The 24418-nt window shown below is 43.7% G+C and overlaps 1 protein-coding gene across 3 annotated transcripts in view; it reads right to left on the reverse strand.

Annotated features, from left to right (window-relative positions):
- The window catches only part of LOC143288867 (peroxisomal ATPase PEX1-like), an 80731-nt gene that overhangs the window by 54939 nt on the left and 1374 nt on the right, over positions 1–24418 (reverse strand). For 2 of the 3 annotated variants that reach the window (XM_076597520.1, XM_076597518.1), the window contains exons 2-15: positions 23705–23842; positions 22884–22970; positions 20852–20966; positions 19667–20473; positions 18146–18450; positions 13270–13393; positions 11559–11769; positions 9491–9723; positions 8932–9102; positions 7307–7461; positions 5805–5985; positions 4950–5125; positions 4191–4325; positions 2252–2316 (exon numbers count right to left, since the gene is read on the reverse strand). In XM_076597520.1, coding sequence (XP_076453635.1) covers positions 2252–2316; positions 4191–4325; positions 4950–5125; positions 5805–5985; positions 7307–7461; positions 8932–9102; positions 9491–9723; positions 11559–11769; positions 13270–13393; positions 18146–18450; positions 19667–20473; positions 20852–20966; positions 22884–22970; positions 23705–23842 — 2903 coding nt within the window. The remainder of the gene's footprint in view (positions 1–2251; positions 2317–4190; positions 4326–4949; positions 5126–5804; positions 5986–7306; positions 7462–8931; positions 9103–9490; positions 9724–11558; positions 11770–13269; positions 13394–18145; positions 18451–19666; positions 20474–20851; positions 20967–22883; positions 22971–23704; positions 23843–24418) is intronic. The other variant, XM_076597521.1, reaches the window with a different exon arrangement.

Genomic DNA, 24418 nt, shown 5'->3' on the forward strand with positions numbered 1-24418 from the left:
GCCAAGAGGGTTTTAGGTCAGTCGGCGTTGGGGATGGTTCCCAAAGGCCAACTAGCCCACAAGGCTGCAGCACTAAGAGCCAGTGCAATTTTGCCTCCTAGTTTGAGAGTCATAGTCCTTCACAAAAGACTAAGCTGTAAATGGTTTCCCATTGACTGGAGAAACCATTGATAATACAGCTCTCACTTTGCTGTTGGCCCAAATATAAACTTATGTCAATCTGTGATATAAGCCGAGTGTTGGGCCTAACACACATATTTGTGTGGCAATATTAACATTTTCACCCGTCAGCAGTACAAAACATATGTGAAAAACTCCAAAACGGGTAAAACTGTTAATTATATATATATATATATAAGTTTGTCGACTGTAGTAGAGGATTTTAAAATGAACTTGTCCACATTAGAAAGGTGTCTAAAAATGAAGTGCTGCTTTTGGGGGCACTGAGTTGTGCACTTCGAAACTATGAACGGAATGAAATGTGAGGCTGAAAACGAAAGTGCACGACGACACAACATTTTCATTGCCATCAGTTCATTTTCAGTACCAAGTGCATGCTGTTCATGGGACCTTAGTTAATTGTCTCATCTCATCCAAAGGACTAGACGCTCAGTTTGATCTTCCAAAGAGCGAACATGCGTCATAACTCTCTCCATACGAACGGCGAAAGAGACGACGTTAACAGCGTTTCACCCCAATTACCATCATCAAAATATTGCAAGTGGAACGCTCTTATACTGAAGAGGTGAATGTTGACAAAGAATAGCACAGTTCTGACGACGGAAGCTAAAGGTTGGGTCATTCAGACACCCACTGGACATCCGAGGGGTCTGTGTAGAGGAGAAGAGAGGACTGGCCGTACTGAGTGAGTTAATAACCCATTCTGCCACATTGCTCAGTGAACACAAACACTACAGATGACGAGCCCATCAGCCAAGTGGTTAAAGTGCTGGACTTTTCAGTCACAGCTTCCTGGGTTCAAATCTCAAGTCACTGCACCTGGCAGTTAACTCTCTCCATACGAACGGCGAAAGAGACGACGTTAACAGCGTTTCATCCCAATTACCATCATCAAAATATTGCAAGTGGAACGCTCTTATACTGAAGAGGTGAATGTTGACAAAGAATACCACAATTCTGACGACGGAAGCTAAAGGTTGGGTCATTCAGACACCCACTGGACATCCGAGGGTCTGTGTAGAGGAGAAGAGAGGACTGGCCGTACTGAGTGAGTTAAAGGTGGAGATTTCAGCCCTTGAGCTCTGACCACCGCTTTACCGGTGGTAGAGAAAAATGACATAATGCCTAGCCACCGGTTGAGCGGTGCATAAACACTTGTGTCGTGTTTTGCTATTGCTTGACTTATATTGAAGAGCCAATCAGAAAAACCGTAATATTCTGACGTCAGCGAACGTAGTACCAACGTGGCCGCACCTTTTCACTGTGTTTTGTGCATGTGCTTTGGATAAAAAAGATCGATTTCAATATAAGTCAACCAACAGCAAAACACGACACAAGTGTTTACACACCGCTCAACTGGTGGCTAGGCATTTTGTCATTTTTCTCTACCACCGGTAAAGCGGTGGTCAGGGCACTCTTTTTATATCTGCCGTGACACATTAAATACCAATTATTTGCAAATTTTGGCTCAGTAGCTCAGGCAGAAGGGTTAAAATTGCTCAGGAACTCAGGGCTCAAAGGGTTCAAGATTCCTCAGGTCAACAGATGTGCACACCTGTTAGTGCCTGAACCCCCCCCCCCCCCCCCTCCCCCCCCCTCCTCCTCTTTCGTGTGTAACACGCATGCTGAAGAGAAAATGCGCTTCTGAAAGATCCCGTAATCCATGTCAGCATTTGATGGATTACACAAACATGAACATACTCAGCATGCGCACTCTTGAAAATGGAGAATAGTTGCCTGTACAGCGGTTTACATAAAAACCTCACTTGTACAAATGAGTGAACATGGGAGTTGGAGGCTACGAATGCAGAAGAAAAAAGATTAACACAACAGACATGCACTTCAAATTTTCAGTCTAATCATTGAAGTACTTGGAAGATACAATGTTCACTGTCAACACAACACACAAACACACGCACACCACACACACACACACACACCACACACACTCACACACACACACACACACACACACACACAAACACACACACAGACAAATATGTGCATGCACACACACACACACACACACTGGAAAGACAGAGAGAGAGAGACAGACAGCCACATAAATCACCTGATGAACAAGTCTCTGACTGCCTGCTCACTGGCACCAATGTATTTACTCAGAAGTTCTGGTCCCTGGTACACACACACACACACGCACACACACACACACACACACACACACACACACACACACACACACACACACACACAAAATTATACACAATACACAAAATCATATATAACAACAGGAACATATTCACATCAGTTTCGGATTTCAGTTCCAGTTTCTCACTGTACTCGGACAAATCCATACATGCTACACCATACCTCCTAGGCAAACGCCTAACCAGCAGTATAACCGTTAAGACAGGCCTTGAGTAAATGCGTGTACATTTGTGTGTAACTATCAGACTGGACTTCATATACAGAATTCCGCCAGAGGACAAACCCTTCTGTTGACCGTGAGGTCTCTTTCAGCGCGTCAAGTGTGTGTCTCGCAAGAGGGAGACTTCAGTTTATTGCCTTATCAGAATGACTGGACTCTCAATTTAATTTCCCAGTCACACTTGGGAGAATGGGCAAGACCAGGATTCATACCCGGACCCTCAGTTTCAGTTTCAGTAGCTCAAGGAGGCGTCACTGCGTTCGGACAAATCCATATACGCTACACCACATCTGCCAAGCAGATGCCTGACCAGCAGCGTAACCCAACGCGCTTAGTCAGGCCTTGAGAAAAAAAAAGGTGAATAAATAATAGATAAGCTTACATAAATAAATAAATAAATAATAATTATAATATAAAAAAAAAAAAATAAAAAAAAACAAGGACACTGTAGTGGCAGATTAGCATCTTAAACTTGGTGCCTTCTTTCTCCTGAAAACTTTCTGCTCCATTTACATAACAAGTTGTAACAACTTCACAATCTGTGCCTGTTTTTCATAAAAAAAAAAAAAAAATAAAAAAAAAAAAAAACCTCCTAAGACTGAGACACTACCCACAGTCTTCAACAGCTTGTGCCCACAAACACTGCCAGGAGACTGTATCATGCGATAATGCCACTCACAAAATCGCAAAAGAATTATTATATGACTGTCCAACAATCAATGCTAGAATTAAACGATTAATACCAAAATCAATAAATCAATGCTAGAATTAAATGATCAATGCTAAAACTCTTATTCACCAATGCTAAAAACATCAATGTTGAAATGAATCAAGTAACCCATTCCCCAATTTCCGGAATTTACGCTGGATGCAACAAAAACCCCACAAAACTTATCCCAAAGATCAGATCAATAAATATTCAGCTCTGCAAAAAAAGGATAAAAGGCACACACACACACCTTCACACACCAACCCCTGCAATCCTTCCCCCTCTTCCCCTACCCCACACAAACAAACATGTGCACGCACGCACACACACATACACACACACACACACACACACACACACACAAGCATGCACACGGATGAATGCACAAACACACACACACACAAAACAAATGAAAACACACACAAAAACAAAACAAACACACACACACACACGCACACACACACAAATGCACACACACACACACACACACACACCCCTCCCCCCCTTACACATACACCCTTCCCCCCCTACCCATCCCCATCCACCCCACACACAAAGCAAATGAAAACACACACACACACACCCCTCCCAACCGTACACATACATACACCCCTCCCCCTCTTTCACATACACCCCTTTCCCCCGCACCCCTCGCTCCACCCCCACCCCACCCCACACACACACACTCACACACAAAGCAAATGAAAACACACACACACACACACACACACACACACACACACACACATACACCCCCCCACAACAGACATACAAACACACACACAATGTCACACACATACACACACACACACACATACCATCCCCTCCCACCCCCCACACAACACACAACACACATACAAAAACACACACACAACGCTCTCACTCACAAACAACACCCCTTGGTGCGCCCACCTTGATGCTGATGAAGTTCAGACAGCACTCCTTGGCCACAGCGCCGGCCAGCAGGGTTTTCCCCGTGCCGGGGGGGCCGTACAGCAGCAGTCCGGAGCGAAGCCGCAGGGGACAGCTGGCAAACAGCTGGGGGTACTGGGAGGGAGGGACAGCGCAGAATGCTCTTTGTATTGTGCTTGTATTGCATTGCATGGTGCTGCATTTATCGTAAGATAAGATAAGATAAGATAAGAATAACTTTATTATCTCCAACTGGAGAAATTTGGTCAGGTGCATTATCACAACATAGACAAGTAAACAACATGGGGACCATAACTGTAAAAGTCAACAACAGCTTTTACGAATATTACAAAGATACAAATGTAAAAAAAAAAAAATATCACATACACCGTTTCATACATACATCCACACACTGCAGGTAATAACTTGTATTCTTAAAGTAAAAACAGAAAGAATTAAGAAACATTTTTATCATATTGTATGGTATCATAGTGCATGGAGCTGCATTTATCTTATTGTATGGTATCATATTGTATGGTGCTGCATTTATCATATTGTATTGTATCATATTGTATGGTGCTGCATTTATCTTATTGTATTGTACCATACTGTATGGAGCTGCATTTATCTTATTGTATTTTATCATATTGTATGGTGCTGCATTTATCTTATTGTATTTTATCATATTGTATGGTGCTGCATTTATCTTTTTGTATGGTATCCACCCCCACCCCCAAGCCCCCACCCCCAAGCCCCCACCTTGCTGGGCCACTGGAGAGTCTCCACAATCGACGCCTTCACCTTCTCCAGACCGCCGATGTCCGACCACCCCAGCTCCCCCGACGTGTGGAGTGGAACGTTCCGAATGGCCAGCGGCTTGAAGCCGTCCAGAGCGGCCTCAAAGTCTGCCTGCACCAGGGTGACCGACTTGCTCTCTGTTAGGGGACACGCGCGCACGCACATGCACACAAACACACATGCACGCACGCACGCAGGGGTATGGTTTATTGTACTTTAGAGTCGAGTTGCATTGAGTTGCGTTGGGTTGCGTTGTGTTGGGTTGGGTTGGGTTGTGTTGGGTTGGGTTGGGTTGGGTTGGGTTGTGTTGTGTTGGGTTGTTGCACTGCGGTGTGTTGTTTGGGTTGTGGTGCGTTGTGTTGTGCTGCACATTATCATATCACAATTATCATATCATATTGTATCATATGTTTTCATATTGTATCATATCATATCGCATCATATCATATCATATATCGATTCATATCATATCATATAGTATCGAATTGTGTTGTATTATCTCTTATCATATTGCATTGTATTGTACCATACTGTGTCACACTGTATCATGTTGTGTTACATTACTAGCAGGTTTCTCTGTGTGAAATTCAGGCTGCTCTCCCACATGATGGGGATTCAGGCACAGGCAGAACTGCACATATGTTGACCCGGGAGATCGGAAAAGTCTCCACTCTTTACCCACCAGGCACCATTTACCAAGATTCGAACCTGGGACTGAAAGTCCAAAGCTTTAACCACTGGATCAAAACTCCAAATGCCTGGCCGATCCTGCCACCATTCTGCCTCCGCATCCGTATCAATCAGTCATTCAGTCACCTGCAGGGAGCTGGGCGAGGTGGGAGTGCAGGGCCCTGTTGACCAGCACCTGCAGGTCGCGGGCCACGAAGCCCTCTGTGCGGGCCGCCACCCCCTCCACGTCAAGCCGCTGCAGCGTGGTGCGGGCACACACCGTGCTGTGCCGTGCCAGCAGGCTCTGCAGCAGCTCTCTCCGCCCCGTCTGAAACGTCGACAAATGTGTCACTGTCGTCATTATTGTTGTCACTGTTGTGGTCGTTATTGTCATCACTGTCACTGTCGTCTTTGTCATCATCATCATCACCATGTCGTTATGGATGAGTGGCTCCAGGAAGCTCTGCAGCAGATCCAGCTGCCCCGTTTGGAACATCGAAAGTGTCATCATAATCTTTGTTGTCACGATCATGGTATTATTGTCATCACTGTCGCTGTCATCACTGTCATCATCATTGTCACTGTCATCATCATCGCTGAGTGTCTCCAGGAAGCTCTGCAGCAGCTCCTGCCACCCCATCTGAAACGTCCACAGTGTGTCGTTGTTGTCATCATCATGGTCATTATTGTCATCACTTAGCTAAGAAATGTCAACACATCACTCCCCTACTCGCTTCCCTTCATTGGCTCCCCACTCAAGCATGAATACAAAGCAAACTCTCAGTCCTTTGTCACAATTTCTTCACTGATTCTTGTCCTGTCTATCTTTCCGATCTACTTTTTGTCTATTCACCATGCAGACAACTCTGTTCTTCAAATGACAAGCGCACACTGTCTGTTCCAAAGATTCGTGCTAAAACTTAAGGTGAAGGTTCCTTTTTTGTTGCACCTAAACAATGGAATTCACTACCCTCACACCTCCGTTACACCCCAACACCCACATTCAAGAGAGCCCTCAAAGCATATCTTTTCAATCTGTACTTTTCTCACTGAAACTTTTCCATCTGCAGATGCTTGCTGTGATTTTGTAGCTGGATGTGCTCTTTGTGTTGATCTGTATGCATCTGTGATGATTTTGGTGTGTTTTCCGTGATACCTGGTTCCTTGGTGTTTATTTTTGACAACGGTGAATGTGGTGTGCTTTGTTTTGCTGTGATTTGCATCTGTGTGATTTGAGACCGTGATGGTGCCTTACATATTTTCATGTCACTTAGTCTTACATAATTATGTATATTTTAGCCAATGTGATGTGAAACTGTGTTGACTTTGTACATATTTTACGACACTTAGTCTTAAATTTGTATATCATATTGTAAAGCGCTGTAAGCCCAATCTGAGATGGGGTTACTGCGCTATATAAGCCTGCATTCTATCATTATTATCACTATCACTGTCACTGCCGTCTTTGTCATCACACGAACACACACACGCACACACGTCCCCCTCCCCAAAAATACACACACACATACAGACAAATGCACATGCACACACACACAAACGCACATGCACACACACATCTCCCTCCAACCCCCCCTGTCCCCCAATCCCCTGAGAAAAAAAAAAAGACCAACATGTACTGAGCAGCCCACCTTATCCGGCGGTTTGATCGTGGACACTTGTTGAACAAAGTGCAGTCCCCTGGAGGCCACGATGCTGGGATGCAAGGTGGACCGCGATTGGCTCGTCACAATCAGAGCCAGGCGGCTGAAGTTGCGCATCTCAAACTTCACCAGCCCCTCAAACACTGCCCACAAAAGTCAAGGGTTGATTAAAGGTGGCATGCCTCAAAAACGCAGAGTATGAATGCCTACACGGCGGGATAAAAACAAACAAACAAACACATAAACGCACAAGCCTTCAAGCACTGCTCACACGTGGAAAATGTTAACAACTCATAACAGTTTCCTATCTAACAGTTTCCTATCCAAGTGGATTTTTCTGTTGAATTTTACCACTCGAGATATAGTGGAAGGGGGGGGGGGCAGAAATACTGGCAGGTGTGGTGGTATTCAATCACATGGGCTCAGACTTTCTCACTTTCCTGGGCAGACGTGTCACCGCAAGGCCATCACTCCACATGAGTGGATGCTTTGATTGTCATTACCATCATCATCATCATCACCACCACCACCACCATCACCATCACCATCATCACCACCACCACCACCATCACCACCTCCACCACCATCACCACCACCACCACCACCACCACCACCATCACCACCACCATCACCATCACCACCACCCATCACCACCATCACCTCCACCACCACCACCATCACCACCACCACCTCCACCACCACCACCAGCACCACCACCATCACCACCACCACCACCATCACCACCACCACCACCACCACCACCACCACCACCACCACCACCTCCACCACCACCACCATCACCACCACCACCACCATCACCACCACCATCACCACCACCATCACCATCACCACCACCACCACAGCTCCTGTCCTGCAGTACCTTCAGCCACCTTGGTGGTGTACAGCACCTTTCTGTGACACTGTAGTCATCATCATCATCATCATCACCACCACCACCTCCACAACCACCACCACAACCACCACCACATCCTCCACCACCACCACCACAACCACCACCGCCACGTCCTCCACCACCACCACCACAACCACCACCGCCACGTCCACCACCACCACCACAACCACCACCGCCACCTCCTCCGCCACCATCATCATCACCACCACCACCACCTCCTCCACCACCACCACCACCAGTGCCACCACCTCCACCACTTCCTCCACCACCACCACCACCACCACCACCACCACCACAACCACCACCTCCACCACCCCCACCACCACCTCCTCCACCACAACCACCACCAGTACCACCACTCCCACCACCATCCCCACCACCACCACCTCCTCCACCACCATCATCACCACCACCACCACCACCACAACCACCACCGCCACCTCCTCCACCACCATCATCATCACCACCACCACCACCTCCTCCACCACCACCACCACCAGTGCCACCACCTCCTCCACCACCACCACCACCTCCACCCCCACCACCTCCTCCACCACAACCACCACCAGTACCACCACTCCCACCACCATCCCCACCACCACCACCTCCTCCACCATCACCACCACCACCCCCACCACCACCACCTCCTCCACCACCACCAAGACGACCACCCTAGCTCCATCCAAAGCCCCCTGCCCACCTTCAGACACCTTGGCAGCGTATAGCGCCTCCCCTGACATCTCGCTGGCGGGGCTGTCCGGTGCCGGAGCGATGACATCAAGGTCGTCCAGAACGATGACCGCCGGCTGTCGCCACGTGGCTTCGTCAAACGCCGCCTCCAGCAAAGACTGCAGGGTCTCCACCCGTTTTCCTGCAAACATTCCATTCAGTTTTAAAGTGATGAAAACATTTGATTATGATGATGATGATGGTGATGATGATGATGATATGGATGCTTATGTAGTGCCTATCATCATCGGTCAGATACCTACGCACACAAACACTCACACAGACACAGACACACACACACACCCCTAACCTCTCTCACAAGCACACGCACATGCACACACACACACACACTGACATACCTACACCCCTTACCCCTCCCATCCATCCCATCCCCCCCCCCCACACACCCCCCTCCTCCTGACCCACCCATCCACCATACCCACTCTCCACACCCACCACACACCCAACGCATCCAACCCCTCCCCAAACCCCACCCCCACCTCCAAACCCCCACAACCCCAGCACCTCACCTCTCAGAGGCTTGCAGTCAACAGTGAAGGTGTGGGCCAGCGTGGGGAACTTGGACACAGCGTGCGAGAGGGCGGCGGCCAGGCAGGTCTTCCCGCTGCCCTTGGGCCCCGTCACCAGCAGCAGCCCGTGGTTTAGCCCCGGGCGGTCCCCGAACAGCTTCCGTGGCAGCGGGCGAGAGCCCAGGCACGCCTCCAGATGTCTGAGGGCCGCCTTGGTGAGGGCCCCGACGCCCCTGGTGGGAGAGAGACAGCGAAAAGAATTTGTAGTTGTATTTGTATTTGTATTTTTTCTTTTTATCACAACAGATTTTTCTGCGAGAAATTCGGGCTGCTCTCCCCTGGGAAAGCGCGCTGCTATACTACAGCGCCACACTTTTTTTTTTTTTTTTGGTATTTTTTCCTGCGTGCAGTTTTATTTGTTTTTCCTATCAAAGTGGATTTTTCTACAGAATTTTGCCAGGAACAACCCTTTTGTTGCCGTGGGTTCTTTTACGTGCACAAAGTGCATGCTGCATATGGGACCTCGGTTTATCGTCTCATCTGAATGACTAGTGTCCAGACTACCACTCAAGGTCTAGTGGAGGGGGAGAAATTAATGGCGGCTGAGCCGTGATTCGAACCAGTGCGCTCAGATTCTCTCGCTTCCTAGGCGGGCGCATTACCTCTAGGCCATCACTCCAATGGAAAAGCATTTAAAAAAAAAATGATATCAATAATAATAATAAATCATAACAAGGACACAACAACCTTAACTTTAACCCCAACTGGTTAAAGGTTTAACTCTTTCACTGCCAAGTTTCTGTGTGAAAAATACTCCCCGGCACCAAACAGTTCAGAAACGATGCTCTCAGTCACGGGCTTCAGTTCATGTCAAAACAACACAATGGACGTGATCACTTCAAACTCAGTCAGGGGGCAAAGGTTAGTCATTGTTCTATTGGTGGGAAACTGGCTGCACCTGTCCAGCTTTGTTTGAATGTGAAAAATGGCCTTTTCAACATGACCCCTCAATGGGGGCAAAAGTCACCTATGGTGCACTGTTTAACAAATAGTAAAGTGTGATAACTCTCTCCATTACACAAGGTACACAACTTCAAGTCAGTGATGCTTACGCTACCGATTCAGCTGGCACACAGGTAAATAAAAAAAAAAAAAAAGGTACATTTGGAACAAACCCAGGCACTTCCTCGAAAAAAGAAAGCGCCGGGCCTGTTCTTATACCAATCATTTGACATGTGCACACAGCAGCAAAGACAGAAGAAACGTGCAAACACAAATTAGCTTTTATTCAAGACTGGCATAGCCTCTTTAATCCTGAATAAGCCACACAGAACACATGGATAATACAGAACAAATACATGGTTGCCTCGGTAGTTTATCCACTGGAAATTATACAAATAATGGGCCAGGAAACGATATGATTAACAAATAGTAAAGGGTGGTAACTCTCTCCATTACACAAGGTACACAACTTCAAGTCAGTGATCCTTACGCTACCGATTCAGCTAGCACACAGGTAAATAAAAGGTACATTGGAACAATGTGCACTGTTTTAGTCAACTTAAGTCACCTATGGCAGTGAAAGAGTTAAAGGTCCCACAGCCTTTTATGGCCATCAGGGCAGTGAATTCATATCCGCTGTGTCTAGGGCTCTGCAAGGGAAGCCTTGCATCCATGCTGGTAAAGTTTTTTGTTTTTTTTCTGGTACAGTGTATTGTGCTGCATTGTATTGCACTAGTTTTTGTCACAGCAAATTTCTCTGCACAAAATTCAGGCTGCTCTACCAGGAGAGAGCATGTCACCTCAGTGCAGTAACCCAAGCCCCCACTCCGTTTTTCTGCAAAATGTTTGCCAAGGACAAGCCTCTCTTTGCCATGGGTTCTTTTACCTGTGCAAAGTGTATGCTGCACATGGGACCTTGGTTTATCATCTTGTCTGAATGACATGTGACTTTGTTGGATGAATGGTGTCATGCTTTCTATTTGCAGGGTCAAAGCTTTTTTTCTTTCTTTTTTTCAAAAATATTTTTCTTTCACAGATTCACTCTCTCCATCAAACCCAAACATACCCCAAGTTTTCCAGATGCTCTGTGGGCTTCTTGGGATCAAAATCGTCGACGCGACGATAGGCCAGCATGGGCGTGATGACCCCTGGCAGCGGCTGATCGTCCTTCAGATGGCGCTGAACGATGATGGTGGCCGAGCCGACATTGGCCTGTGAGAGGCGGGTGGCGGAGTTCAAGCCACTGCCCAGACATAGCTGGGCTTCCACATGCACGGCTGAAAATTCCAGACACTTTTTTTTTTTTTTTTTTTCTCTTTTCCTTGCTGGCACTGCTGAAAATTGTTGACATGTTTTCTAAATTTTCCTGCCATTTTTGGCACACTTTCTACATTTTCCTAACTGCTGCTGAAAAATTTGAAGCACTTTCTAACTTTTTCTCTTGTGTTGATGTTGTTGACACACTTTCTAGATATTGTTGACACACTTTCTGACTTCACCTACTGCTGTTGATGTTAACTTTTCCTAGCACTGCTGAAATTGTCCACACGGTTACTAACTTTTTCCCAGCATTGCTAGAATTGTTGACACAATAGTTGGCACACTTTCAACTTTTTCTAGCTTTGCTGAAATTGCTGACATAACTTTTCCTAACTGCTGCTGAAATTTTTTACATACTTTCAAACTTTTCCTAACTGCTGCTGAAATTTTTTACATACTTTCAAACTTTTCCTACAGCTGTTGACATTGTTGATTTCTCAATTTTCCTGACTGCAGCTCAAATTGTTGATGCACTTTCTAACTTTTCCTACAGCTGTTGACATTGTTGATTTCTCAATTTTCCTGACTGCAGCTCAAATTGTTGATGCACTTTCTAACTTTTCCTACAGTTGCTGACATTTGTTGATAGTGCTTTCTAACTTTTTCCCACTGCTGCTGAAATTGCTGACACACTAACTTTTTCCCACTGCTGCTGCCATTGTTGGCACACTTTCAGAACCTCTCCTAGAATTGCTGAAATAGTCTACTTTCTAACTTTTTCTAGTACTGCTGAAATTGTTGACAACACTTTCTCACTTTTCCCAGTACTGTTGAAATAGTTGATATCATACACTTTCTAACATTTTGGAGAGCCATTTCCAGACACAGATACCAGCTTTTTGTAGAACTGCTAAAACATTTTTTATGCACAGTTTTTGGCTTTAGCTTTCCTGAACAGCAAATAAAAATTATGACTACAGCTAGCAACTTCCCTGGAAACCACAGAAAATTCACGGACAGTTTCAACTGTCATTGTATTGGGCTGTACTGCTTTGTGTTGCATTGTATGGTACAGTACTGTACAGTACCGTACTGTACTCTTCTTCTTCATTCGTGGGATGCAACTCCCACGTTCGCTTGTGTATAAACGAGTGGGCTTTTATGTGTATGACCGTTTTTACCCCACCACATAGGCAGCCATACTTCGTTTTTGGGATCTGCATGCTGGGTATGTTTTTGTTTCCATAACCCACCAAACGCTGACATGTATAACAGGATCTTTAATGTGCGTATTTGATCTTCTGCTTGTGCATAAACAGGAAAGGAGTCCAGACACAAGCAGGTCTGCACATATGCTGACATGGGAAATCAGAAAAAATCTCCACCCTTTACCCACTAGGCGCTGTTACCAAGATTTGAACCTGGGACCCTCAGACTGAAAGTCCAACGCTTTAACCACTCGGCTATTGCACCCATCACACTGTACTGTACAGTACTGCACCGTGCTGCATACTGACCGATGGTGACAGGGAACTGCACCAGCATGCCGTGGTAGAGCACCATGGGGTGGCTGGCATCGGCCACCTCCCCCACCCACTTCCTGAAGGCCTCCACCAGCATCCTGTTGTCCATGGAACGGGGCTGGAACATTTTTTTTTTTTTTTTTAAAGCCAATGTTGCCATCTGTCACTGTTTTAAACAGGTCTCTACAGCTGTCACTGTTTTAAACAGGTCTCTACAGCTGTCATTATTTTAATCAGGTCTCTACAGCTGTCATTGTTTTTTGGGTTTTTTGTTGTTGTTTTTTTAAGGTCTCTACAGCTGTTATTGTTTTAAACAGGTCTCTACAGCTGTCTTTTAAAAAGGTCTCTACAGCTGTCATTGTTTCAAAAAGGTATCTACAGCTGTTATTGTTTTAAACAGGTCTCTACAGCTGTCTTTTAAAAAGGTATCTACAGCTGTTATTGTTTTAAACAGGTCTCTACAGCTGTCTTTTAAAAAGGTCTCTACAGCTGTTATTGTTTTAAACAGGTCTCTACAGCTGTCATTGTTTCAAGAGGTCTCTACAGCTGTCATTGTTTTAAAAGGGCTCTCCACAGCTGTCTTTAACCCATTCAGCCCTGGGCAGTTGACAGCCTCGCCAGGCTTCCATACCATACTGATGCGGAAAAAAAACAACAACAACAAATGAATACACTGGTTTTCCTTCATATCAAATGTGAACACATCCAGAAATATTGCAGACGTTAGTCCCCTTTCTTTGCTGTTCATGCACATGTCGGACATTGAAAACCGTTTTGACGAGATGAATTTTGATGCCGGAGAAATGGCCGTGCGCCGTGCTCAGTGAGTTAAAAAAAGGTAACAACAGCTGTCATTGTTTTAAACAGGTCTCTACAGCTGTCTTTAAAAAAGGTCTCTACAGCTGCCATTGTTTTAAAAGGGGTCTCTACAGCTGTCATTGTTTTAAACAGGTATCTACAGCTGTCTTTAAAAAAGTATCTACAGCTGTTATTGTTTTAAACAGGTCTCTACAGCTGTCTTTAAAAAAAAAGGTCTCTACAGCTGTCATTGTTTCAAAAATGTCTCTACAGCTGTCATTGTTTTAAACAGGTCTCTACAGCTGTCTTTAAAAAAGGTCTCTACAGCTGTCATTGTTTTAAAAGGGGTCTCTACAGCTGTCATTGTTTTAAAAGGTCTCTACAACTGTCATTGTTTCAAAAAGGTCTCTACAGCTGTCATTGTTTAAAAGGTCTCTACAACTGTCATTGTTTCAAAAAGGTCTCTACAGCTGTCATTGTTTTAAACAGGTCTCTACAGCTGTCATTGTTTTAAACAGGTCTCTACAGCTGTCATTGTTTTAAAAGGGGTCTCTACAACTGTCGTTGTTTAAAAAAAGGTATCTACAGCTGTTATTGTTTAAAACAGGTCTCTACAGCTGTCTTTAAAAAGGTCTCTACAGCTGTCATTGTTTTAAACAGGTCTCTACAGCTTTCATTGTTTTAAAAGATCTCTACAGCTGTCAGTGTTTTAAAAGGGGTCTCTACAGCTGTCACTGTTTTAAACAGGTCTCTACAGCTGTCTTTAAAAAGGTCTCTACAGCTGTCATTGTTTTAAACAGGCCTCTACAGCTGTTATTGTTTAAAACAGGTCTCTACAGCTGTCTTTAAAAAGGTCTCTACAGCTGTCATTGTTTTAAACAGGTCTCTACAGCTGTCATTGTTTTAAAAGGGGTCTCTACAGCTGCCGTTGTTCTAAACAGGTCTCTACAGCTGTCAGTGTTTCAAAAAGGTCTTTTTTTTTTAAATAAAAGGTTACAGCAGCTGTCACTGTTTAAAAAGGTCACTGCAGCTGTCATTGTTTCAATAAGGTCACTGCAGCTGTCACTGTTTCAATAAGGTCACTGCAGCAGTCATTGTCCTAAAAAGGTCACTGCAGCTGACAATGTTCTTTAACCCATTCAACCCTGGGAAGTTTACAGGCTCAACAGGCTTCCTTGCCATTATTGACTCACTTATGTAAACAAAGTGAGTCTATGTTTTAACCCGGTGTTCGGTTGTCTGTGTGTGTGTGTGTGTGTGTGTGTCTGTGGTAAACTTTAACATTTTCTCTGCAAATACTTTGTCAGTTGACACCAAATTAGGCATAAAAATAGGAAAAATTCAGTTCTTTCCAGTCATCTTGTTTAAAACAATATTGCACCTCTGGGATGGGCACAAAAAATAATAAAAGAAGCCTAATTATATGCAAACTGCATTTACTGTTATATTTATATTTTTTGTATTCTCTAAACTTGGCACTTTGATCTGATATTCTGACCCAACAACATGAGCAGTCATTATTATCATTTTTTGTTCGAACAGGAACTTCTTTTGCTAAGCATGGAAGTTTTATTTATTTTGCAAACGTGTTGGTGCAGATAGTAAAAAAGGGAAATTACTCTGTAATTAATGCTAGGGGAGTTAATTTGCTTTAAATTGATCTTTCTCATCTTAAACATTACATTTTGAAATTATGCTCAATACATAAAAAGCTTGGATTTTTTTAAAGTGTATCACAAGTGAGTCTTGAAGGCCTTGCCTCTCTTGTGATGTGGTAAAATGGACTGTTTCTTTTCCTTCAAATCAACACATGTCAAAGGTGGAATTACTGTAGAAGTTAATTATTCTCTTTGCTTGTGGTTTATGCTCAGGTATAAACATGGAAACCATTTTAATGAAAAATTCTGACACACTAGCAATGCTCTGGTACAGGGTTGAATGAGTTAAAAAAAGAAAGAAAAAAAAGGTCACTGCAGCCGTCACCAATTTTAAAAGATCACCGCAACTGTCTGTTGTTTTTAAACTCAAAAAGGTCAATGCAGCCATCACCATTTTAAAAAAATCACCGCCAACTGTCTGTCGTTTTCAAACTGAAAAGGTCAATGCAGCCGTCACCGATTTCAAAAGATCACTGTAACTGTCGTTTTTAAACTTAAAAAGGTCAATGCAGCCGTCACTGATTCAAAATGATCATGCAACTGCCTGTCATTTTTTAATTTAAAAAGTTCAATGTAACCATCACCAATTTCAAAAGATCACTGCAACTGTCTGTCCTCTTTAAATTTAAAAAGGTACCTGCATCTATCACCAATTTCAAAAATCACTGCAACAATCTGTCGTTTTTAAGCTCAAAAAGGTCACTGCAGCCGTCACTGATTCAAAATGATCATGCAACTGCCTGTCATTTTTTAATTTAAAAAGTTCAATGTAACCATCACCAATGTCAAAAGATCACTGCAACTGTCTGTCCTCTTTAAATTTAAAAAGGTACCTGCATCTATCACCAATTTCAGAAATCACTGCAACAATCTGTCGTTTTTAAGCTCAAAAAGGTCACTGCAGCCATCACAGATTTCATCACTGCAACTGTCTGTCATTTTTATATTACAAAAAGTCACCGCATCCGTCACCTTCTCTTCTTCTTCTTCTTCTGCGTTCGTGGGCTGCAACTCCCACGTTCACTCATATGCATATGAGTGTGCTTTTACGTTTATGACCGTTTTTACCCTGCCATGTAGGCACCCATACTCCGTTTCTGGGGGTATCCATCACCAATTTCATCACTGCAACTGTCTGTCGATTTTAAACTCAAAAAGGTCACTGCAGCCATCACAAATTTCAAAAGATCATTGCAACTGTCAGTCTTTTTTTTTTTTTTTTTTTAATGTCATCGCAGCCGTCACCATTTTCAAAAGATCACTGCAACTGTCTGTCGTTTTTAAATTTAAAAAGGTCGATGCAGCCATCACCATTTTCAAAAGATTACTCTAACTCTCTGTCATTTTCAAACTCAAAAAGGTCAATGCATTCATCACTAGTTTCAAAAGATCACTGCAACTGTCTGTTAGTTTTAAACTCAAAAAGGTCAATGCATTCATCGCTAGTTTCAAAAGATCACTGCAACTGTCTGTTAGTTTTAAACTCAAAAAGGTCAATGCATTCATCACCAAATTCAAAATATCACAGCCGACTGTCTGTTGTTTTCAAACTCAAAAAGGTCATTGCAGCTGTCACAAATATCTAAAAAATCACTGCAACTGTCTGTCGTTGTTAAATTTTAAAAGGTCAATGCATCCGTCACCAATTTTTAAAAAAATCGCTCAACTGTGTCGTTTTTAAATTTTAAAAAAGGTCAATGCAGCCATCACAGATTTAAAGAAATCACTGCCACTGTTTGTCGTTTTCAAATCAATAAAGGTCACTGCAGCTATCACCGATTTCAAAACATCACCACAGTTGTCTGTTGCATTTGAAATAAGAAAGGTCACTGCATCCGTCACCAATTTCAAAACATCACGACAGCTGTTTGTTGTTTTTGAATTATGAAAGGTCACAGCAGCCATTACCGATTTCAAAACATCACTACAACTGTCTGTCATTTTTAAATTAAGAAAGGTCACTGCAGCCATCACCAATTTCAAAACATCACCACAGCTGTCTGCTGCATTTGAAATAAGAAAGGTCACTGCATCCGTCACCAATTTCAAAACATCACGACAGCTGTTTGTTGTTTTTGAATTATGAAAGGTCACAGCAGCCATTACCGATTTCAAAACATCACTGCAACTGTCTGTCTTTTTTAAATTAAGAAAGGTCACAGCAGCCATCACCGATTTCAAAACATCACGTAACTGTCAGTTTTTTAATTAAAATAGATCACTGCAGCCGTCACTGCTTTCAAAACGTCACTGCAACTATATGTCGTTTTTACATTAAAAAAAAGGTCAAACCATCACCGATTTCATCACTGCAATTGTCCGTCGTTTTTAATTTTAAAATGTCACTGCAGTCATCACCAATTTCATCAAAACAACACCGCCAAATGTCTTGTCACTTTTCCTCCACAACTCACCACAACAGAGATGGGGACCATGACCACAGTGCTCGGCGGGTGAAACTGCACAGTCCCAGCCTTCACCCACACGCAGCCCGTCACGTCCAGCTTCAACTGACGCCTCAGCTCCGCTGGCACCACAGCGTGTCCGTCCGCCAGTCCGTGCTCCTCCACCACTGCCTGCGCCGCCTGTTGCCACGGCGTTGACGAGACGGCTGCCGAGCGCTCCACCGTCACCACCCGCACGATGCAGCACAGCTGATCGCTTTCATCCGTCGGCGATGACGGGGTAGGAGGAGGTGGGGACGACGGTGTCTGGTCTGCTGGTTATGAGATCATTAAAGTTTTCAGTTTCAGTTTCTCAAAGAGGTGTCACTGCGTGTGGGCAAATCGATACATGGATTTGCATCAGCTATCCACCATATCTGCTCAGCAGGTCTGATCAGCAAGCTTAACCTTAGGTGCTTACTCAGAATCTGGAGTGCATATTTCATATTTGAGCACTGTTAACAGTGGTTTAATATTTTCTTCTAAAGAATTTCACTAGAGGACAAAACTTTATCATGCCATGGGTTCTTTTTCTATGTGCCAAGTGCATACTGCATATGGGACCTCCACTTATCCTCTTATCCAAAAGACTAGATACTCAGTTTGATTTTCCAGTCAAACTTTGGAAGAACTAGGGAGACCAGGATTCAAACTCAGACACCCATGGACACTGTTTTGGAAGCATTTTAACCACTCAGCTACCTTCATTCCCATAGTGAAACAAAGTGCAAAACAAATCAAATCAAATCAAATCAGCCCAGTCAACCACAAAAAAAAAGAAAAAAAAAAAAGACGGGCACAATAGCCGACTGGTTAAAGCGTTGGACTTTCAATCTGAGGGTCCTGGCTTTGAATCTCGGTGACGCACGCCTGGTGGGTAAAGGGTGGAGATTTTTCCCATCTCCCAGGTCAACATACATGCAGACCTGCCAGTACCTGAACCCCCTTCGTGTGTATACGCAAGCAACAGATCAAATACGCACGTTAAAAATCCTGTAATCCATGTCAGCCTTCGGTGGGTTATGGAAGCAAGTACATACCGAGCATGCACCCCCCCGAAAGCGGAGTATGGCTGCCTACATGGTGGGGTAAAAATGGTCCTACACGTAAAAGCCCACTCGTGTATATACGAGTGAACGTGGGAGTTGTAGCCCATGAACGCAGAAGAAGAAAAAAAAGACCACAAAAAAGGGGCCACCATTTCAATTTCAGGGCTGAGCACCTCTCAGTTCTTGGCACTAGTCAGAGCAAAATGATAAAAATGTTAAAAGGTTAAGATAATAATAATGAACATTCATATAGCATGTTTTTCCAGAAATACTAAAAAAATATTGCACTGGTGTTCCAGAAATATTGTGCTTTACATTCACTCCCACCATACCTTCCTCCTTTGCAGACATATACAAGCACACACACACACACACACACACACATACAAACACACCCTGCCAACCCCCCCGCCCCCACACACACCCCCACCCTCCGCCTAACCTTTATTCTTGCGGTTCTCACTCTGCGCTCTCTCCCTGGCTTCAACCTGTGCCTTCTCCCTGTCCTGTGCTGACGGCAGTTTCTTCAGCTGGGCGTAGTACACCCTGGAGGGTGGCTTGCCGTTGCCCCCAAGCCTGTGCCCCGACACGTCCCTGGCGCTCACGTAGATCGTTGAGGGCTGAAAGAGCTCCGTGGGGGCCAACGCCTGATTCCCGTCGAGCTCGTCCTCGTCGGCCTGCTTCTCCAGCTTCCGCTTCACAGTGTGGAACAGACCATGCAGGTCTGAGGACTGTATCCTGTACACCAGGTTGTCTTTCGGGACGACGGTGAGATCCGCGCTCAGATCGTCCAGTTCGTCGTCGCTGGGCTCGGCCACACCTATGTTCTTCACCGTCTGGTAGCTCCACAGCGAGGACATGAACTCCATCAGCACGGACCTCATCTGCCGGTCCGTGTTCCGCCGAACCAGTGGTCGGCCCTGCGCACTGCTCCCGTTGAGGGATGGATCACTCCGGGAGCCTCGCCTCCCCCCACTTCTTGCCGGTGCAGACTTACGGAACACCCTGCGAGGGGAGGACTCTGTGGACTGCAGGGACTTGGATCGGGAAGAGGACAGGGGAGGCGTGGCGTCGCCACCCACAAAGGGCGGGGTCTTGCCTGTCAGGTCCTGGGCGTCCTGTCTTGGGGGCATCTTCAAGGCAGGGGGGCGGCTGATGGAGTCGCTGGTCTGGAGGCGTGTCTTGGGGGCCACAATGAAGGCAGTGTTGGTGTCCAGGACAGCAAAAGTTGAGGAAGGAGTGACTGAGGCTGGGAATAATAATAATGATAATGACAACAATAACAGTAGTAATAATGATAATGATGATAGTAACAACAACAACAACAGCAACAGCAACAAAAGAGACAACAGCAATAACAACCATCATCATTATCATCATCATAATAATAGTAATAATAGTAGTAATAATAGTAGTAGTAGTAGCAGCAGTAGTAGTTGCAGTAGTAGTAGTAAGAGGAGTAGCAATAGTAATAAGAAGAAGAAAAAGAAGAATATAAGAGGAGGAAGGTATGGTTGGATTGTCAAGAAAAAAAAAGAAAGAAAATTAGAAGAAAAAAGAAGAAGAAGAAGAAGAAGAAGAAGAAGAAGAAAAGACCCTGGATGGGATCAAGTTCCTGCACACTGACCCACAGAGATGAAGATGCAGATGGACGGCTCGACCCACACCGGCAACACCTGCCCTGGCCACACCACACGGATCTGATCCAACAGCCGGTTTTCAATCTGTTCACCACTGCGTTCCTGCACAGACAAGACAGTGTTCCCATGGGAGACCATGCAGTCACATGTGGTTCATGATAACTACACTTCAGTTTCAGTTTCAGGCAAGCTCCAAAGCAAGTTTACTCACTGACTGATGTACTGACCGACATGCTAACTGACTGACTGACTATATGCCCATTATGCCCTGTAGCAATGAAGAACCAACCACTCTTTATCAATTCTGGGATAGTTTCTGAATCAGAATGGAACCCCAGGCATGTTTCAGGGTCTTGAGTTCTTTGACTGTTCTGTGCCAGGTTTTTCTTTGGCCCTTTCTCTCTTGCCTTGCGTCTACCTTCTGGCGTTCAGTGAAGGGCTGACTGGGTGGTGTGACCTTGCTCTCCTCGAAGGCGTGATGTGTCTGATCCATTTCCAATGAAAATGGTCAAAGCATGCTGACTAATCCATAAATGCAACGCATGTTTCATAAAAATACATATAAAAAAAAAAAAATTTTAAAGGATGGAGGAAGAGATCTCTCACACACACATGGGCATGCATGCACACAGACACAGACACACAGACACAGACACAGGCAGACAGACACAGACAGGCAGGCAGGCAGGCAGGCAGACACACACACACACACACACACACACACACACACACACACACACACACACATATTGAGAAAAACAAGAACAGAGAGAACCTGGCACAGAACAGTCAAAGGAGAGAAAAGAAATAAACACCACAAAGAAACAATCTGAAGGAAACAAAACAAAAAAACAAACAAACAACAACATAAACATGTTATTACAAATGCGGAATAGAACAAAGACAGCCCCCAACCCCAGCCCCCACTCCCCAACCCACCCCACCCAAACAAAAAAAGAATACTTCTGGTTTCATGGGCTGCAACTCATGTATCACTCTCATACAAATGAGTGTGCTTTTACCTTTGTGTCCCACCATGTTGACAGCTATCTCCATATTACTCCAAATTCAGGGTTGAAATAAATACAAACAATATACCGGTATTGAGTTCTGGTGACAAGGTGTGGAGGAAAATGAAGTACAAAAGCAAACTCAGAGAAATAAAGACAATCTACAACAACATACAGTTGTTGTTTTTTTCTGTTTTCTTTTTCTTAAACAATATTCCAGCCAACAGAACACTCTCAATCTCAAAAAAGGGAGCAAAAGTGGGTGAAAAGAGAATGAAAGACAAGAATGAAAAGGAAAGAACAGAAAGAAAGAAAGAAAGAAACACTTCTTCTTCTTCTCCTTCTTCTTCTTCTTCTTCTTCTTCTTCTTCCTTCTTGAATGTATGTGTATGTGTGAACAGTAAGTGCGTGTGTGTGTTTGAGTGTGTGGGCGTGAATGTGTACGTATGTCTTTGTTGCTTGTTTTATAATTGTGTGTGTGTGTGTGTGTGTGTGTGTGTGTGTGTGTGTGTAAGTACCTATGTACATGTAATGTACCAATTGTTCCAGTTTTTCATCGCTTTGTTACCTTTAATAGACTATTCAAGTTCCTATTCTTATTCGTCGTTCTTATTATTTTATTTTATTTCAGTTTATTTCTTTATTTTTATGTTTTGTGTCGTTCGTTCTTTATTTTTTATGTTTTGTGTCGTTAAATGGGCAGAATTGTAAAAAGGCCTTTACTGTGCCTAATTCTTTACCCATTAAAGATTCAATCAATCAATCAATCCTCCTCCTCCTCCTTCTCATCCTGCTTCTTCTTCTACTTCTGCATTTATGGGCTGCAACTCATCTGCCTACCTGACAGACTGGAAAAGTTTCCACTTTTTTCCCGCCATGCAGATGCTTTGACTGTGATTCGAACAAAGGACCCTCAGACTGAAAGTCCATTCAGCTGTTGCACCCATCAGAAACAGTCATCCTAACACAAAAACAGCCATACAAACAAATAATAACAAAAGGAACTTACAAGAATTTCCCAGTCATCCGCAGCAACTGGTTCCACATTCACCTTCTGAGCAATGCAAGGAGCTCCCTGTACCGGTTTCAGCATCACCTGAAGTTTCGCAACAAATCCTTGATACACATGCATGTTTATCCCTGTAATACTTGAAAACATGAGCACACTTACCATTGTAACGCATGACAACTTGCATGTTTCTTACCCCTGTGATACTTAATACAAGTGCACGTTCACCGCTAACGTTCGATTAGTTCATGTGTTGCTGTTCCAGATACCTGGTGTTACACTAAAAATCATGACATTAATCAGCATTAGTCACACACAAACACACGCGCGCGCGCACGTGCACACACACATCAGAAAACAAAACAAACAAAAAAAATCAATACAAAAACAAAAACAAAAAAACCACACAAAAAGATATGTTCTGAATTAATTCTTTCATCAAACAAAGCTGGATTAACTATAAACAACAACAACAATGAAAACAACAACACCAACAACAAGAACAGGGTCTAATCATTATATTTCATCAAACAGAAAGGGATTAAGTTAGGTATCAACAGATAACTGAATAAAAACAACAACAAACAACAACAACAACAAAACAACAAGAAATCAAACCAACAAAAAAGAAGGGAAGAGGATAAGCACTACAAAAATTCACATTAAAAAAAAAAAGATAATATTACTACTACCACCACCAGTATTACTACTAATAATAATGATAATAATTATAATCATTCATTATTGTTGTTGATACTGTTATCGTTAGCAGTAGAAGTAGTAGCAGTAAAAGTAGCATTTTTACAACGTGTGCCACCTACCTCCTGACCATGCTTGATGCCCAGACGTTCAGCATACAGACCATTCAGACAGACTGTGTCCCCTGATCTGATCTCTGCCATGTCGCCCGACAGGCTGAGGTATGCTGCAGAGGGCAGAATCACCTCAAAAACCATCAGCTGCAAGCATAAAAATTTTGTACAACATCTACCTTTATCGTATGACATGTGTCAACTGTATTCCAAAACACCAAATTTCTTCACTATACCACAGTTCATTATCATCTGTAGTGTCCTAACAAAAAGCTGTTAACAGTTAATCAGTTGTTGAAGGAGATTGGAAATCTTATGAGAATACTATTACCATACAATCAATAAGCATACTTTGATATTTTATTGATTATTATTTGATACCATCTCACTGCTGTACGTATGCAAATAAGTGGGCAGGTAAATGTCTTGAAGAGATGCAATGAAGGAAAATGGCAGTTCATATAGATCTATCAATCTAAAAATTCCTTTGTTAATGATGGCTACAAACTTTAAGAGAAAATATAACAAGTGAACAAAGTGGTAAGGAAGGTGAAGGGATTGACAATCAAGATGTTTCATTACTTTAATCATGAATCATGAACATTAATCATGAACTTTAATCATGAATCATGAACAATTACCTCTTTTGTTTACAGACAAAAACTCAATGTCTTAAATTTTAAACACATTCATGACTCCGACAATTCTAAGTGACCATTCAGA

This window comes from Babylonia areolata, chromosome 13 (assembly GCF_041734735.1).
Source record: "Babylonia areolata isolate BAREFJ2019XMU chromosome 13, ASM4173473v1, whole genome shotgun sequence".
NCBI classification, from domain to species: Eukaryota; Metazoa; Mollusca; class Gastropoda; order Neogastropoda; family Buccinidae; genus Babylonia; species Babylonia areolata.